General features: G+C 34.0%; 1 protein-coding gene across 1 annotated transcript in view; it reads left to right on the top strand.

Annotated features, from left to right (window-relative positions):
* Positions 1-18,694, top strand: part of LOC101027015 (kelch-like protein 1) — a 196,804-nt gene that overhangs the window by 158,420 nt on the left and 19,690 nt on the right. The window contains exon 3 of the mRNA XM_031655882.1: positions 11,774-11,910. Within this exon, the coding sequence (XP_031511742.1) occupies positions 11,774-11,910 (137 nt within the window). The remainder of the gene's footprint in view (positions 1-11,773; positions 11,911-18,694) is intronic.

Genomic DNA, 18,694 nt, shown 5'->3' with positions numbered 1-18,694 from the left:
TTTCATAATTTTGACTCTCAAAGTTCATAAATTCGATTCTGGAAGTGCACCAATTAGAAACAGGGAAGTATAAAGAAGGAAATATCAGTGGGAAATCTTCGAGTTTAATTTAGTTATAATGAAATGCTCCTGGGATATGTGATGAGCAGTTCTACAGGCATTTGAGATACAAGGTTAGGTTTAAAACCACCGTAAAAATAATGATTAAGGCAATGCTCAAGAATGATTCTGAAACAGTGAGCGTCAAGGCAAAATGTAGAGGTCTGAATAAAGCCTACAGCAGTGACAGGGTTAAAGAGTAGAACCAAGAAGAAAAGTCAATGAATCAGAGGTAAGCTGAGATAAGAAGTCTGCACAGCTTTCGCTAAAAAATAGATTTAAAAAAGGAATGGGAGGTTAACAATATCAAACACCATAATAAATTGAAGTGGAACTTACAAAAGGTTAATAGATTTGGAAGGAAATAAATTTGTAGTGATCTCAATAAGAGATTTTCTAGTGTGGTTGCATGCATGTACTTCTTTATGTATGTTTTACTCCTGCTTCTCTGGCATTACTAGAACTAGATATGTACATATAAAAATATTAATTTATGTTATGCATTAAATCCCTCTTCTAAAATTTAATTCATATCTTATGTCACCAAATCTAAATGCAGTATAAACTTTTCTGCAGGTTTTTTTTTTTTTTTTTTTTTTTTTTTTTACTGAGTTAGTAGGATTTAGTATATTGTAGTTGACCGAGAAGATATTATGTAATTATTTAAAATTGAATAATAGAGGTTATAATATTTCGCTCTATAGAGATGTGGCATTGCTGCAAGTATAGACATTGTATGTGTAAGATTAAGCTGGTTAAATTTATGTTGATATATTTCTTATGTGTAGGAAATATATTTATCTTCTAGTTTATGATCGTTTGTTTGTATCATACAATGATTTAATTAATGCTTTTGATAAAACTGACCATCTGACACTAATTTATCTAATTGGTAAGTAATAAATATTTGAAGATATCTGTGTCTTAATCATTTTTTCAAATTCTGATATTATAAAGAGTTGACATTTTAGTTACTAACTGCTTGAAATAAATGCATAGGGAACTGAGAACTTTAAATATGTCTAACATTAATCCTCAGCATTAATATTAATAAAATATTTAAAACCACGAATCTTATAAGTTATTTCTTAAATGCATAAATTAGATAGTTAAGTCATGTTTTCCAATTAAAAGAATGTATTTTGTGTTCAAGTTAAATTATAACATGCCCTTCCGCTTCTCTTGTATATAAGATAAAATATATAGCGATAAAACTTCAAAATAAATAAATGAAAAAAAAAGGCTCCTGAAAAGTTTTAGATAATAATTTCCTGTGTTGATCTAACTTCCTTTCTTTTCTCTATAGTGTTCTTAGGAAAAACAAGCATTCACATTTTACTGCGGTTTTGCTTATACGTGTAAGCATCACTATAATTCTTTTGACATATTCCCAACTGTTTTGAGCACTTGTTTACTCTCTGCAACAAAAGGTATTCCAGACTGATTTTATGCTTACTTTGCTCCACTCTGCAGTCTGTTCTTTTTCTAAGGAGTCTTTGACAGACATGCACACATATATACATATGCACAAACACAAATAAAATTCATATATTTTATGTTTAAAACAATTTATATTAATACCTTCAATTTCAATCCATAATACCTTCAATTTCATAGGTTTGATTTTTTTAAGTCTTCTGTCTTTCCATACAGGAACATCTTGAAGGTATTGCAGGTTGGATTCTAGACTACCATAATGAAGTGAATATCACAATTAAGCAAGTCACCTATATATATACATATTATATATATAATATATATTATATATTATATGTTTGTTTATAAATATATATGTTTTTAACAAATATATCAGTTCTGTTTACATGATATTGTAGGTCTAATAAGTGTGCAATAGCATTACATCATCATGTATGTATGTGTACATACAGTCATTTAAAAACTGCTTTATTGCTAAAAAATACTAACAATCATCTGAGCCTTCTGGGAGTGTTAATCTTTTTGCTAGTGATGAGTCTTAACTCCCTGTTGATGACTGCTGATTGATCAGGGTGGTAGTTGCAGAAGGTTGGGGTATCTGTGACGATTTTTAAAATAGGACAATAATGAAATATGTTGCAACAATTGATTCTCCTTTATTTTATATATGTATGTATATGTATATGTGTATATATATATGTGTGTGTGTGTGTATATGTATGTGTATATATAGCATTGGTTGCTGTTTGATAGCATTCTATCCATGGTAATCAATTTTCTCTTCAACCCTACTGCTGCTCTGTCAATTAAGTTTGTGTAATATTCTTTTTTTTTTTCTTTTTTTTTTTTGATTCAGCGTCTTGCTTTATGGCCCTAGGCTGGGGCACAGTGGTGTGATCTTGGCTGACTACAATCTCCATTTCCCGGGTTCAAGCGATTCTCATGCTTCAGCCACCTGAGTAGCTGGGATTAGAGGCACATGCCACCACGCCCATCTAATTTTTGTATTTTTAGTAGAGACAGCATTTTCCCATCTTGACCAGGCTGATCTTGAACTCCTGGCCTCAAGTGATCCACCAGCCACCTCCTAAAAAGTTTAGATTACAGGCATGAGCCACAACGCCCCGCTAATTTGTGTAATATTCTAAATCCTTTCTTGTCATTTCAATGTTCTTCACAGAATTTTCACCAGGAGTAGACACCATCTCAAGAATCACTTTCTTTGCTCATCCATTAGAAGCAACTCTTCATCCATTCAAATTTGATCATGACATTGCAGCAAATCAGTTACATCTTCAGACTCCACTTCTAGTTCTAGTTCTTTGGCTAGAGGTTACTTCTAGTAAGGTTACTTCCTCCACTGATGTGTTAAACCCTTCAAAGTCATACTTGAGGGTTGGAATCTTCTCTTTTTCCAAACTAGTTGATATTTTTACTTCCTCCTATGACTTATGAATGTACCTAATTGTATGTAGGACAGTGAAATTTTCCAGAAGTTTTTAAATTTACTTTGCTAGATGCTTCAACTGAATTACTATTTACAGCATCTAGAGACTTATATTTCAAAGAACTAAAAATAAAACTACCATTCAATTCAGCAGTCCAACTACTGAGTGTCTACCCAAAGGAAACAAAATCAATATATCGAAAAAAACCTGGTATATTAATTGAACCTCTATTCACAATATCAACTATGTGGAATCAACCTAACTGTTCATCAATGGATGAGTGGATAAATAAAATGTGATATAGATACATATGGAATACTATTCAGCCATTAAAAAAGTGAAATCATGTCATTCATGGTCACATCGATGGACTTAGAGGTCATTTTCTTAACTGAAACAAGCCAGGCACAGAAAGACAAATGTCATATGTCCTTACTGATAAGTAGTTGCTAAAAACTGTGATTACATGGACATAGAGAGTTGAATAATAGATAATGGAGATCCAGAAGAGTGAGGAGGTGGGAAGGAGAAGGAAGATGAAAAAATGGTTAATGGGTACAATGTACATTGTTTAGAAGATGGATACCCTAAAATCCCTGTCTTGACCATTACACAATCTATACATGTAACAAAATTGCATGTGTATGCAAAAATCTGTACAAACAAAAAGGAAAAACAAAAGAAATGAAATACACTTTTTAAAAATAATATGATTTGAAAGTCAAAATTGTTTCATATTGAGCTGCACAGTGGATACGTTAGCAGGTCTAAAGACAACATTTATCTCCTTGTACATCTCTGTTAGAGCTCTTGAGCAACCAGGCACATTGTCAATGAGCAGTAAATCTCAACTGTGGGCTTAAAATCCCCAGTAAGCCATTCTGCAAACAGATGTGCTGTCGTCCGGGCTTTATTGTTCCATTTCTAAAACATTGGCTGAGTAGACGTAGTGTAATTCTTTTTTTTTTTTTTTTTTTTATTATACTTTAAGTTCTAGCGTACATGTGGATAACGTGTAGGTTTGTTACATATGTATACCTGTGCCATGTTGGCGTGCTGCACCCATCAACTCGTCAGCACCCATCAACTCGTCATTTACATCAGGTATAACTCCCAGTGCAATCCCTCCCCACTCCCCACTCCCCGTGATAGGCCCCGGTGTGTGATGTTCCCCTTCCTGAGTCCAAGTGATCTCATTGTTCAGTTCCCACCTATGAGTGAGAACATGCAGTGTTTGGTTTTCTGTTCTTGCGAGAGTTTGCTGAGAATGATGGTTTCCAGCTGCATCCATGTCCCTACAAAGGACACAAACGCATCCTTTTTGATGGCTGCATAGTATTCCATGGTGTATATGTGCCACATTTTCTTAATCCAGTCTGTCACTGATGGACATTTGGGTTGATTCCAAGTCTTTGCTATTGTGAATAGTGCCGCAATAACCATACGTGTGCATGTGTCTTTATAGCAGCATGATTTATAATCCTTTGGGTATATACCCAGTAATGGGATGGCTGGGTCATATGGTACTTCTAGTTCTAGATACTTGAGGAATCGCCATACTGTTTTCCATAATGGTTGAACTAGTTTACAATCCCACCAACAGTGTAAAAGTGTTCCTATTTCTCCACATCCTCTCCAGCACCTGTTGTTTCCTGACTTTTGAATGATTGCCATTCTAACTGGTGTGAGATGGTATCTCATTGTGGTTTTGATTTGCATTTCTCTGATGGCTAGTGATGATGAGCATTTTTTCATGTGTCTGTTGGCTGTATGAATGTCTTCTTTTGAGAAGTGTCTGTTCATATCCTTTGCCCACTTTTCGATGGGGTTGTTTGTTTTTTTCTTGTAAATTTGTTTGAGTTCTTTGTAGGTTCTGGATATTAGCCCTTTGTCAGATGAGTAGATTGCAAAAATTTTCTCCGATTCTGTAGGTTGCCTGTTCACTCTGATGGTAGTTTCTTTTGCTGTGCAGAAGCTCTTTAGTTTAATTAGATCCAATTTGTCAATTTCAGCTTTTGTTGCCGTTGCTTTTGGTGTTTTAGACATGAAGTTCTTGCCCATGCCTATGTCCTGAATGGTATTACCTAGGTTTTCTTCTAGGGTTTTCATGGTATTAGGTCTAACATTTAAGTCTCTAATCCATCTTGAATTAATTTTCGTATAAGGTAGTGTCTTGGAGTTGCTCTTCTCGAGGAGTATCTTTGTGGCGTTCTCTGTATTTCCTGGATTTGAATGTTGGCCTGCCCTACTAGGTTGGGGAAGTTCTCCTGGATGATATCCTGAAGAGTGTTTTCCAACTTGGTTCCATTTTCCCCTTCACTTTCAGGCACCCCAATCAGATGTAGATTTGGTCTTTTTACATAATCCCATACTTCTTGCAGGCTTTGTTCATTTCTTTTTCTTCTTTTTTTCTTTAGGTTTCTCTTCTCGCTTCATTTCAATCATTTGATCCTCAATCGCTGATACTCTTTCTTCCAGTTGATCGAGTCAGTTACTGAAGCTTGTGCATTTGTCACATATTTCTCATGTCATGGTTTTCATCTCTGTCCATTCGTTTATGGCCTTCTCTGCATTAATTATTCTAGTTATCAATTCTTCCACCTTTTTTTCAAGATTTTTAGTTTCTTTGCGCTGGGTACGTAATTCCTCCTTTAGCTCTGAGAAGTTTGATGGACTGGAGCCTTCTTCTCTCATCTCGTCAAAGTCATTCTCCATCCAGCTTTGATCCGTTGCTGGCGATGAGCTGCGTTCCTTTGCAGGGGGCGACGCGCTCTTATTTTTTGAATTTCCTGCTTTTCTGCCCTGCTTTTTCCCCATCTTTGTGGTTTTATCTGCCTCTGGTCTTTGATGATGGTGATGTACTGATGGGGTTTTGGTGTGGGTGTCCTTTCTGTTTGTTAGTTTTCCTTCTAACAGTCAGGACCCTCAGCTGTAGGTCTGTTGGAGATTGCTTGAGGTCCACTCCAGACCCTGTTTGCCTGGGTATCAGCAGCAGAGGCTGCAGAAGATAGAATATTGCTGAACAGCGAGTGTACCTGTCTGATTCTTACTTTGGAAGATTCCTCTCAGGGGTGTACTCCACCCTGTGAGGTGTGGGGTGTCGGTCTGCCCCTAGTGGGGGATGTCTCCCAGTTAGGCTACTCAGGGCTCAGGGACCCACTTGAGCAGGTAGTCTGTCCGTTCTCAGATCTCAACCTCCGTGTTGGGAGATCCACTGCTCACTTCAAAGCTGTCAGACAGAGTCGTTTGCATCTGCAGAGGTTTCAGCTGCTTTTTGTTGTTGTTGTTGTTTAGCTGTGCCCTGTCCCCAGAGGTGGAGTCTACAGAGACAGGCAGGACTCCTTGAGCTGCTGTGAGCTCCACCCAGTTCGAGCTTCCCAGCAGCTTTGTTTATCTACTTAAGCCTCAGCAATGGCGGGCGCCCCTCCCCCAGCCTCGCTGCTGCCTTGCCGCCAGATTGCAGACTGCTGTGCTAGCAATGATGGAGGCTCTGTGGGCGTGGGACCCTCCCGGCCAGGTGTGGGATATAGTCTCCTGGTGTGCCCGTTTGCTAAGATCCTTGGTGGAGCACAGTATTGGGGTGGGAGTTACCCGATTTTCCAGGTGTTGTGTGTCTCAGTTCCCCTGGCTAGAAAAGGGATTCCCTTCCCCCTTGGGCTTCCCAGGTGAGGCGATGCCTCGCCCTGCTTCAGCTCTGGCTGGTCGGGCTGCAGCAGCTGACCAGCACTGATTGTCAGGCACTCCCTAGTGAGATAAACCCAGTACCTCAGTTGAAAATGCAGAAATCACCTGTCTTCTGTGTCGCTGGCACGGGGAGTTGGAGACTGGAGCTGTTCCTATTTGGCCATCTTCGAGGTAGTGTAATTCTTAAGAGCCCTAGGATTTTCAGAATGATAATGAGCATTGGCTTCAATTTAAACTCACTGGTGCATTAGTCCCTAAAAAGAGAGTTAGCCTGTCCTTTGAAGGTTAGAAGCCAGCCATTGACTTCTCTCTAACTATGAAAATCCTAGATGATATCTTCTTTAAATATATGGTCAATATTGAAAAATTTGTTGTTTAGTGTAGCCACTTTCATCAATGATCATAGAAGCTGCCGCTTCTATTAGGTTGGGACAAAATTAATTGCTGTTTTTGACATTAAAAATAATGGCAAAAACCATAATAACTTTTGCACCAACCCACTTGCTGTTTCACTTTGTACTTTTATGTTATGGAGAAGACTTCTTTCCTTAAACTTCATAAACTAACTTCTGCCAACTTTGTACCTTTCTTCTGCAATTTCTTCACCTCTCTCAGCCTTCATGAAATTGAAAGAGTTAAGGCCTTGCTCTGGATTAGGCTTTGGCTCAAGGAAATGTTGTGGCAGGTTTCATCTTCTATCCAGATCATTCACTTTCTCCATTGCAGGAATAAATCTGTTGTGCTTTCTTATTATTCATATGTTCACTAGAGTAGCACTTTTAATTCACTTCAAGAATTTTTTCTTTGCATTCACAACTTGACTAAGTGTTTGGCACAAGAGGTTTAGCTTTTGCTCTTGTTCCACTTTCTACATGTCTCCCTCACTAAACTTAATCATTTCCAGCTTTTGATTTAAAGTGAGAGACATGCAACACTTCCATTCATTTGGACACTTATAGGGCATTGCAGGGTTACTAGTTGGCCTAGTTTTTAATATTGTGTCTCGGGAAATAGGGAGACCCATGGAGAAGGGGAGTAATGAGGGGGTGGCCAGTTAGTGAAGCAGTCAGAACAGTACTTATTGAGTTTATTGTCTGATATGGGTTTATGACACCCCCACACAAGAACAATTGTAACATCAAAGATCACTAGTCGCACATTAATGTAACAGACATAATAACAATAAAATATTTGGAATATTGCCAGAATGACCAAAATGTGACGAAGATACATGAAGCGAGCACATGCTGTTGGAAAAATGGTGCTGATGGGATTGCTAGATAATGAGTTGCTTTAAGCCTTCAATTATTATTTTTTTAATTGCAACATCTGAAAAGCACCGTAAAGTGAAATGCAATAAAATAAGGCATACTTGTATTTGTAATTAAATTTTCTATCAGATAAACCAAATAATTTTACTTTATTTTTAAAGCCATCAAAAAGCTGTGAATATACCAATAACAACCAAAACAAAACAAAACAGAGAACAAATAACAACACCTAAGAACTAAAGGCCAGTTCCCTTCTTAGCCTCTACTTTTTTGTTGGGGAATTACAATATCTGTTATACAATCAAATTTGACTGTAAATGGAAAAAGTAGGAAAATGTTATCGATGGCTCAAATAAAAATCAGTCAATGGAAATTGACCAAGAGATGACCATGATCTTTAAAGTATTAGAAAAGAAAAAAAAGTAACTATCATAAATAATACAAAATATTTATAGGAAAAGATAGATAACAAAGAATAAAGCAATTGGGAATATAAAGACATTTGAGAAAATTCAACTGATTAGAAATTACCTAAAGTAAAGCAGAGAGCAAAACAAAAATTGAGTGTAAAATGAATTAAGATTGAATAGTCTATGTAGCATTCTCAGTTGTTGAACCATATATGCAATTTGAGTCCTAGAATGTGTCAGAGAGTTAATTTGGTGAAAATATGAGTAATTATTTGCAGATAATTTTCAAAAATTGCTTTCAAAGATCCATTCACTGCTCCAGGAAGTATAGAAAATCATATGGTGAGTAAATATTTAGTCCCACTTATAGCTAAATAACTAAAACCCTAAGATCAAAAGAAAAAAGTTGAAAACAAAAAGAAAGGGCATATTGCATCAGAAGAACAACTGTAAGAATGAAAGCTAGCTTTCTATTTAAAACAAGGTGGTCTGGGTGTAGTGTCTCGTACCTGTAATCCCAATGCTTTGGTAGGCTCAGTCAGGACAATTACTCGAGGCCAGGAGCTCCAGACCAGCCTGGGCAACATAGCAAGACCCTGCCTACAAAAAATACAAAAACTAGCTAGGCATGGTAGTGAATGCTTGTGGTCCTAGCTGCTTGAGAGGCTCAGGCAGAAGAATTACTTGGGCCCAGGAGTTTGAGGTGCCAATGAGCTATGATTGTGTCATTGGACTCCAGCCTGGGTGACAAAGCAAGACCTTATTTTTAAAACAAACAAACAAACAAATTGACAAAAAAAACTCCAGCAGTGGTGTCTAATTTATAATGAAATTCTATATTTCAATTTCAAAAAAAAAAACAAACCTCACCCTAGAATTCTATAACATGTGTAAATAACTTTTAAAACGTACTAGACATGTAACTACATAAAATCATCTTCAAATAAATGAAAGCTGTATATATATTTTTTTATTTTTTGCCATCAGACTTATAGTACAAGAAATAACTAAAGATATTTCTTCCAATATTGAGATCAGATTAAAGTCGACTTCGAAAATGAATGGAAAGCATCAAAAATGGTGAAAAACGCAGTAAATTTAAATATATTTTTGCTATCACAGTTATGTTCTTCTTTTAGATTTTTGACTAGCAGAGGGAGTGTTTTATGTTGCAAATTTCTTACAATATCCATGAAGTAGACTGTTATTGGTTAATGTGATCTCTGGACAAATTTAGCAAATATCCGAGCAGGGGCCGAATCTGCTGTGCAACTTGTTTTTGTGTAGACCATAAGCTAAAATTCATTTTTGAATTTTCAATTGATTGAGTTTTTTTTAAAGGAAAATATGCAACAGAGATTATGTGTATAATTCTCAACATGTAAAATATTTCCTATTTGGCCCTTTATAGAAAACAAATTTCTGGTTCCTGCCATAGAGCAACCACTTTAAACACATAGGTATGTGCATACACACATGTGAAAAACATGTAGTCAACATAATGAATGATATGAAATAATTACTGTGTAAAGATTTATCCAAAGAACAAATAGAACAAATTTAAAACAAATATAAATTGGTACAACTAAAACCAAATGTAATTTTGTGAACAATATACATTAAACATTTTAGAACCCATGCTGGGTGTGCTGGTTTGTGCATGTTGTCCCAGCTCAGGAGGCTGAGGCAAGCAGATTGCTTTGAGCCCCGGGATTCAAGGCTTCTATGAGCTATCATCATGCCACAGAACAACATCCTAGACAACAGAATGAGATACTGTCTTTAAAAAAATGTTGAAATTATAGACAAATAAATTAATGTTAGGATTTAAATAAAGTGAAAAAATCTTTGGAAAATTTAAGATGCAAAAGTGAATATATGAAGAAATAAAGCATTTGAATAAGCTTTGTGAGTTAGTAAATAGTGGAAATGATATTAGAAAAGTCTTCTTCAAAATAGCCAAATGTAGACGGTTTTTCAGGTAATTTCTGAAAGATCTTAAAGGAAAAAGTAATTGCTTTATTCTAAAAGTTGTTACACAACATTAAAAGGTTGTAACTCCCAGCTCATATTATGAGACCACTATAACCTCGATTCAAAAATCTGGAAAATACAAGAAAATAAAATTAGAGATTTATTTATCTTATAATTACACTTGAAAATATCATAATATTTTTTCATTTTAAAAGTATCATTCAAACACTATAAATTTTAATACCAAATATTATAAAAATTGTTTGCAAAACTAGAAATTAAAGAGGTTTTTCTGACTTAGTAAAACTTATATTCCAAATATATTCAGCAGGAATCATACTGCAGAGAGAAATTTTAGATGCATTCCTGTTAATATAGAAAACAACACAAAACCCCTCTGTCACAGCACTGGAGGTGGTAGATGAGGTTGTAAAGAAAGAGAAAGAAGAGGAGTTATACAGAATGAACAGGAATAGGTCAAAAGAATATCACTTGCAGATGATGTAGTCATCTACCTAAATGTAAAAAGAAATAGCAGAATCAAAAGAACTGGTAAAAATAATTCACCAGATGTACCAGATAAAGGATGAATCTATGAATTTCTCAATAAATTATAACAGAAAAACAAACCAACAAAAATAGAATAAAAAGTAGATAGTATATACAAAGCCAACAAAATTGTAATGATATAAGAATCAACCAAAAATCTATATAGCAATTTTCAGGAAAACTTTAAAATTGAAAAGGAAACAAAGTATCCTGAATATAGGGATAGATATTTTATACTTTTAGATGGAATGAATTCATTTGAAAATTATACCAAATCTCCCCAAATAAAATAAAAAAGTTAAAGCATTTTTAAATCAAAATGCTTTAGGAATTATTTTTAAAACTTAAAATATTACTTAAGACTTGAAAGCCTAAAACTCTACTTATGAAATAATAAAATGTAACTAATAGTTAAATTTAAAATATTAAAGAGAGGGATTTGCCTTATGGGTTATAAAGACAGATATATATTTTTAAAATACTATTTTATTGGCACAAGACCAGGCACATAAACAAAACGTAATAAAAATATCACCAGCAGATCAATATACATTATGCGTTCAAATTCACGATAGTTCAATGGGGAAAGTTAGCATGGTGGAAGGTGGGTCATTATATAAAGAAAACTATAATGTATTATTTAAAAAGCCTGAAGCCCTAAATGTGAAAGACAAAATATCTTTAAAGTGATAGAAGAAAATGTATGAGAATACTCTATTACGAAAACTTAGGGGAAGATTTATTCAATCAGTTTTGTAAAGTACAACTCATGAGGCAATGAATAAAATGCATTAACTGATTGATCAATAGATTGATTCTGTGCTCTGCGTTGCATTCTGGTTGACACAGTGATTTTCTGCCTTACATTCACGACCTAAATTAGAACCTGTGACTCTTTCAGGCTTGTTCTGAGTTCAGTCTCCGACTATTTTGCGGCCATGTTTACAAGTGATGTTTGTGAAGCCAAGCAAGAAGAGATCAAAATGGAAGGCATAGACCCCAATGCTCTCTGGGACCTTGTCCAATTTGCATATACAGGTATGGCAAAGTAATTGTAACATCATACTGATGTCTTTTAAATTTTAGCTCATTTCCTTTAAGTACGGGATTTAAAGCTTTTAAAAAAATTCTGTATCTTTTCAGTTGAATACTATTTAGCAGATCAAAAATCAGACTAACTTTTTATTATCAGTGAAATTACAAATGTATATATGTATGCATATACATTTCATTCTTCCACAAAGGATTTAAACTGGCTTACATAAATAAGTAAATAGTAGAACCTGGGAGAGAAACAGGGTGGATACAAATTATTGAATACAAATTTGTTTATGACCATGTTTGCTTAGGAAAGAAAGGAGATTCTAATTGTCTTTTCTTTTGGAAATGATGGGTTCAAATAACTTTTTCCCTGAAATGTCTTACTTTAATGTAAAAACTTTCACAGAATATTTAATGTGGACTTAACAAATCATTTGAAATGGACAATAGATACTTAGAGTTGTGCAAATGATATTTTTGAAGTTTTTTTTTTCTGATCTACTATGTTGACATCTTCTGTTGATCATTGTATTGTGTTATTGGTGCATTCAAATAATTTTGCCATTGTAGCAAATATTTGTTGAATTTTACTCAGTATGCAAGTATTAATTGTGTATGTAGAGAATAACTAACAAATCTATGTATTTGCCCTCGTGAAGCTCACAGACCAAATGAACAGAAGATGTAGATGAGGACATAAATGTGATATAATGCCAAATGTTAAGAGAGTTAGAAGGCGTAAAATACACAGAGCATTATCAGGGCTTACACTTTTTAATAACTGTTTACATTTAGCCAGAAGAGGAGGACATAAAATCTTGTGAAAGAAACCAACGCAGACAGTATATATTGATGGTTTGTTTTATGTATTATTTCTTATAGATGGAATGTGGTTCATTTTACCTAAATTCTTAATACTAGTGTGAGATGAAGATAGACAGGTTCTGGCCTAGTTATCAAAGCAGCAGGAATGTAGTTTAAGGAGTTTTATTTTTACAGCATTTCTGCTAACAGAAAAATGAGATGACATTGTGAAGATCAGTCACTGGAGCCCAAACACCTGGGAACGAGGAGGACTCTGTTCTCTTTAAGGATTTCACTTATACTGGAGAAGGATTTGCTAACACTAAGATAATACTCAGTAAATAAGCTTACTGGAAAAAAAAAAAAAAAGTCCACATACTTTGGCTGCTTAATCTCAAAGCATCAATGTGAGGAAAATACTTAGACATTTTTTGGTCTTACCAGTTTTAAAGTAATATTTTGATGGAGAAAATCATACTAGACAAAGTTAAACAGGTAAAGAAGACTTTATTCAAGGATATTGCATTAGGAGAGAGACCCAAACTCAGTCTGAAGTTTACTGAAATGAAGGAAGGGAGGATTTTTAAGTGCCAAGGTCAGAGGGAGAGCACAGGCCCATCTGTGTTTGTTAGTTGGTTTTACTAAAGAAAAAGTAAACTTTCTCATCTTTGCGAGAGGATAGTTTTACAACTTGAAGCAATGTGTTCACCCAAGTTAGGCTTCTACTCTCCTCCAGAAACTGAGGCATAGGGGAGCTATTTCCCTTGATGTTTACATTTCAAAGATATGATGTTCAGGCCTTTGGGGAAAAAAAAAAATTACTGGGTTGTAAAACTAGCAAGAGGTTTTTAAAAAGACTTAACATCTCAAAAGATTAGAGAAAAAATTACAATTCCATGTTTTTTAAAATGAGTAGTCTGAAAAAAGAAGGGTCAGCTTAGAGTCAGGAAGAATTCTGTCCAAAGTTTAGTGAAATTGAGGCAAATATTAAGACCATCTTGGTCAATTTCAATTTGCATACAACCTGAAACAGTCATATGGAGGATCTCTGAGCCAAGAGGTAGCAAGCATAATTACATTATTGTTTCCTGGAAAGGGAAGAATCATGAAGCTAACATTTTAGGAATCCTTTCAGCAACTAAAAGACATAGATCTAAGAACCTAACACTTCCAGGCTCTATGGTCTGGCAGTCTTGCATTTCCTGTGTGTAAAACTAGGTCAAAAGACACTCAGCATCCTGCTGTACAAAGTTGGAAGGTGTTTCAAAACTCCCTGCTGAATATAATGACCCAGATTTGGCTCTGCTTTGTAGAGGGCAGACAGGATACAAAAATGCCTCTCAGCTGCCACTACCACTTTGGCCTGTGCTCCAATACCTTAAATTTTTAGTTGTGAGTTTACAGAAATGTGTTAGATGAGGAAAATATTTATGGGGTTTTATTGGAAAAATTGCAGGCATGGCATAAGACAAATATCTTGCTTTTTGTCATATGCAATGTAACAAATTGTAACAATAGAAAAGGACGAGTGATCAGCTGCACAGAAAGGGAAGCATGGGAGGTAACTGCACTATCTACCTAACTCAACAGCTAACTAATATCTAAGACTTTTCTTTAAGGAAAGCTAAAAATAAATATATCCCAGAAAACAGAAAAAAAAAATGAATGAGAGGGAATAGATGTAAAATTCCAGCTATTTAAGAATATATATATATTTTTAATCTTAAGGTTTGAGAAGCTTTGGTGAAACTAAGGAGGATCAACTATGTCAATGATTGATAGTTAATTATTAGCTCTAGAAGCAATGTGTTTGATAGAGATAGGTCAGAGTGTTTTTAAATGATTTCAATGTATAATATTTTATGAACTCGGAAAAATGTGTAAGATTTGAAGGAACCAGATGTAGGTAATTTATCTTATTAACTTAGAAATTAAGGACAAAGTACATGAATAAAGCAGGCTTAGAATGAATGTTTGAGATAAGCTTCAATGATTTTAGTTTAATAGTGTTTGATTGAAAAAATAATCTTTTATAGAATTTTATGTAGTAAAAAATTGTACGTAGTAAGATATGGGAAACACTCTCTCTATTTAACTCATCCAACATTTGTTACCCGTAGTCCAAAAAATTAGATGAGAAGCAATTAGATCAAGTTCTTCAGAGAAATTCAGTAAGAACTAAAACAAACATGTAGGCTTTTAATATTATTATTATTATTATTGTTATTACTAGGTAATTGGTAAAAATGGCCTTGGTATCATTGAGAGACAGCAATGGTGATAACAGTTCAAAAGAAGTTTTCTTAAAAGAAAAAAATATACTCATGAAAAGGTTAATACTTAGCAATACGTACAATAGAGTAAAAATCCAGTAAGGTGTTTGTGTCAAAAGAATTTTAAAAAATAATAATTCTTGGAACTATTTGGGATAATAACGAGGTTGTGAAACAATGATGACTACTTTTAAGGTATGAAGTTAATTTCTTTACTTAAAATAAAAGACACCATAAGGTCAGTTTTTCCCACATTGTAACAGCTCAGAAATGGAAAGAACGTTTACACTGGTGTTAGAGAAATTATGATATATTTAATATGAAGTTCATGTCATTTTTCTAAATTCTTAATTAGCAGTATGAGCAATTTCAAATTTTTTTCTTTTAAGGCTTTCTGTTGGGTTTTCTTCATCATTTTCTGCTAGAAAATCTGTCTGTGATCTTAGCCATTTGTAAAGAGCAAAGGTCCATTTTTGGCAACAGTGTGTGTTTTAAAGTAGTGCTGTTTTATAATTGGTATCTTAAATTGTAAATAAAATACTTAGTTGGAATTCAGATTGTATATCAGTACTTATAAAATTGTATATCAGTTTTTCAAAATCAAATCATAATTCTGCTAACAATATTTGAGCACTTATGGCATGAAGAGAGTCACAGTGTGTATTAGAAAAAGATACCATGTAAACTATATATATCCATGCTCCTTAGCTTGCAATGGATTTATCTGGATGTGCTACCTTCTTTGTCAGTCAAGGAATACAGTGAATGCATATCACTTTCATGCCATCATAATGTCAAAAAATTGAAAATCAAACCCTGATAAGTCAGGAACCATCTGTATAAAAAACTGGTAGAATACAGCTTAAAATGTCATAAACCTTTAAACCAATTTGGCAACACACAGGATTATAAGGAGCAGGGCGTAATGTAAAAGTTCTTTACTTTTGTTTTTAAAAGTAGCAAAATCTATGTATCACTATACACTTTTTGGCATTCTCAGTTTTGATGTGTCAAATTGACTGAAAAACAGCTTTGTGAGCATTTTCCTATGCCTAATGCATCTCCTGTTCTGTAGTTCCATTTTTCTATTAGGTTGAATAGAAATGAAAACTGAGATACTATTCGTTTAATCTTCAATAAGCCTTTGATTCGGCATAGTGAAGTTGAAGTTATTCAGTAGTTATTCTATGAATTATCCTCAGAAGCATGAGGTCAGAGAAGAGAAGATAATTAGGCCTTACAATATCTTACGTTCAAATCACCTAGAGAGGTAGCAACGTCTAGAACTTCAGATATTCCATCCTGAACATTATACATTTTACAGAGGAACGCTTTTCTATGCTAAGCATGTGCAAAGCAGAAAAACTAATTTTTTTGAGAATTACATATTTCATATTTCAAATAAGCATTTATAAAATCTTCTTGAGATAGATCACAAATGCGTTGGTCTGCTTTAAATTAATATGGGTACACAGATATATATTCAAAGCCTCTAAATGTCTTAATGCTGCCCAATCAATGAGGTAAAAGTTACCTTAAAATGATCAATAGTAAGTTGTGGACTCTGTTACTGGAATAGGAACATCAGAACATGAATTGACTGGTATTGTCTCTATCAGATTTGTGTACTTTTATAGAGTATCAGTTATGATAGGAGTTCATCGAAGTGACTCATAGATGTCTTGCTCTCAAAATAGTTTGAATAGCTTAAACCGACTCTCATATTGCTATATAGTGGTTCAGTGCAGGTTTGGTTCATAGTTTCTCCCCATCTAATGCTAGCTCCCTTTAGGTAGCAATGGTGCCTGACAATTCAAGTATATTAATGCCTGACGGTCTTTGTCCTGTGAATACACTGAACAACTCTCAAGTTTTACTATATTTATATGTCTACTATGTATTATGCCTTATGATGAGGTCTGAAAAACAATATGCCGAATTGTACGTGTTCCTTGCCTTTAAGGGTCTTCAAATTTATCACTAAATACAAATTTTTGTTATCTTATTTTGGTATAAACATACCTTTTGAGATATATATATATATATATATATATATATATATATATAAAGTATATATTTGATATATATTTGATATATGTACTATATATATATACACACACACATATCACCTAGTATTTCCTCATTTAAGAATAGAACCAAATTTTGAAAACAACAGATATTGATTTTTAATCCACTTGCACACACATTAGGATTTGAATCACAGCCAAAAATGGATGTTCACATTTTGAAAAGAAAAGAAAAACTATAATATATTTGAAAAGGATGCACTGAGGTTCACTGTATTTTTCAGTTGCTTTTAGACTGATAGAAATTTCCTCCTAGTTTATCTCTTACATAGTCCCTACTATCCTGACATACTTGAAAATATACTGTGTTCATTGATGTGTAAGAAAATAGAGTTCTAACAAATATGGGAGATGGAATTGCAAGGTTACTAACAAAATGTCAGTTCCTGTAGAGAACTGATAAGGACAAAGTTTAAATAAAGGAAGCTGTCCATCTAGTAGTGGTATTAAGAAGAGGGGTAGGAAATTAAACTGCCAAATGGCAGACCTTTAATCATATTGAAGTGTTAACTTCCTTGTGAAAAAAGGTTGTGTGCCACTGAAGTTAATTAAAGTCTTCGTACATGCTAAGAAATGTTAAGATAGCTTCTGCTTACTGCCAAACATTTGAATGAAATAAATATACACACATAGGGGCTGAGATATTTAATGTCCTGCTTTAATATTAAAAAGTGTATATCAACCTGGACTTTACCATTTAAACTCCTTTCAGAATTTTTATTGTAATTAAAAGTAAATTATTGTTTCATTTTTATTACTGGTTTAATTCAAGTGGCATGAATTATGCAAGCACATTACGACATTATTAGTTTTAAACTTAAGGCTTTTAATAGATGGAAAATTCTATTCTCGATTTACGAAACTGAGTCTTCAAAGACTAGTTTTATGTATTATTATTACCCATTGTTTAAAAGTATAGATTTAAGCAATTTTCAGAGGATGTTTAAACAACCTGTATATTCAATTAAAAAAGTAATGAAAATAAAATCAATAACATAATTTATATGTCACCATCAAATCCTTACCTTTCCATCATTTTAGCAGGAAACCTTGTTTCATTTGTGCATATATATGTTTAAAATTGTGTGTGTGTGTGTAAAACATTGAGTACTATCATATAAAACGAATTTGGGAAAAAATATTGTGCCAAAATAGACAATAAAAACGATTTCTATTTTGTGACTGTTATGAAGCTTTTTATTGTTGTTATTGAACAGTGTTTTGGCTTTGTGCCATGAGGCTTAATAGAGAGACTGCAAAAGAAATAGCTATGTGACTTTTAATATTTAGGAGTAAGGGTTATGTATCTATCATAGTGTAAGTCACAGTTATTTTCTGGGTTTCGAAGTAAGAAAAATCTCTCGGGTCCCATAATCAACTTTACTTTCTTAAACAATCTGTTTGGATTTTATTTTTCTGTTGCTCTCAGTCTTATAATTGTTTTCATTTTCCTTTACTTTGTTAAAAGCTGGGAATTGGATCATTGAATTGAATTCAGTCACCACTCTTCCAAATGTTCAGGGTACCTGCTATGTATTTTCCTACTTTAATCATAAGGTTCACTATATTTTCTTAGGATTTTTCCACCTGTACTTTGAAAACACTTATACACTTTAT

This window comes from Papio anubis, chromosome 15 (assembly GCF_008728515.1).
Source record: "Papio anubis isolate 15944 chromosome 15, Panubis1.0, whole genome shotgun sequence".
Taxonomy (NCBI): Eukaryota; Metazoa; Chordata; class Mammalia; order Primates; family Cercopithecidae; genus Papio; species Papio anubis.
This window is presented reverse-complemented; position numbering and strand designations above follow the sequence as displayed.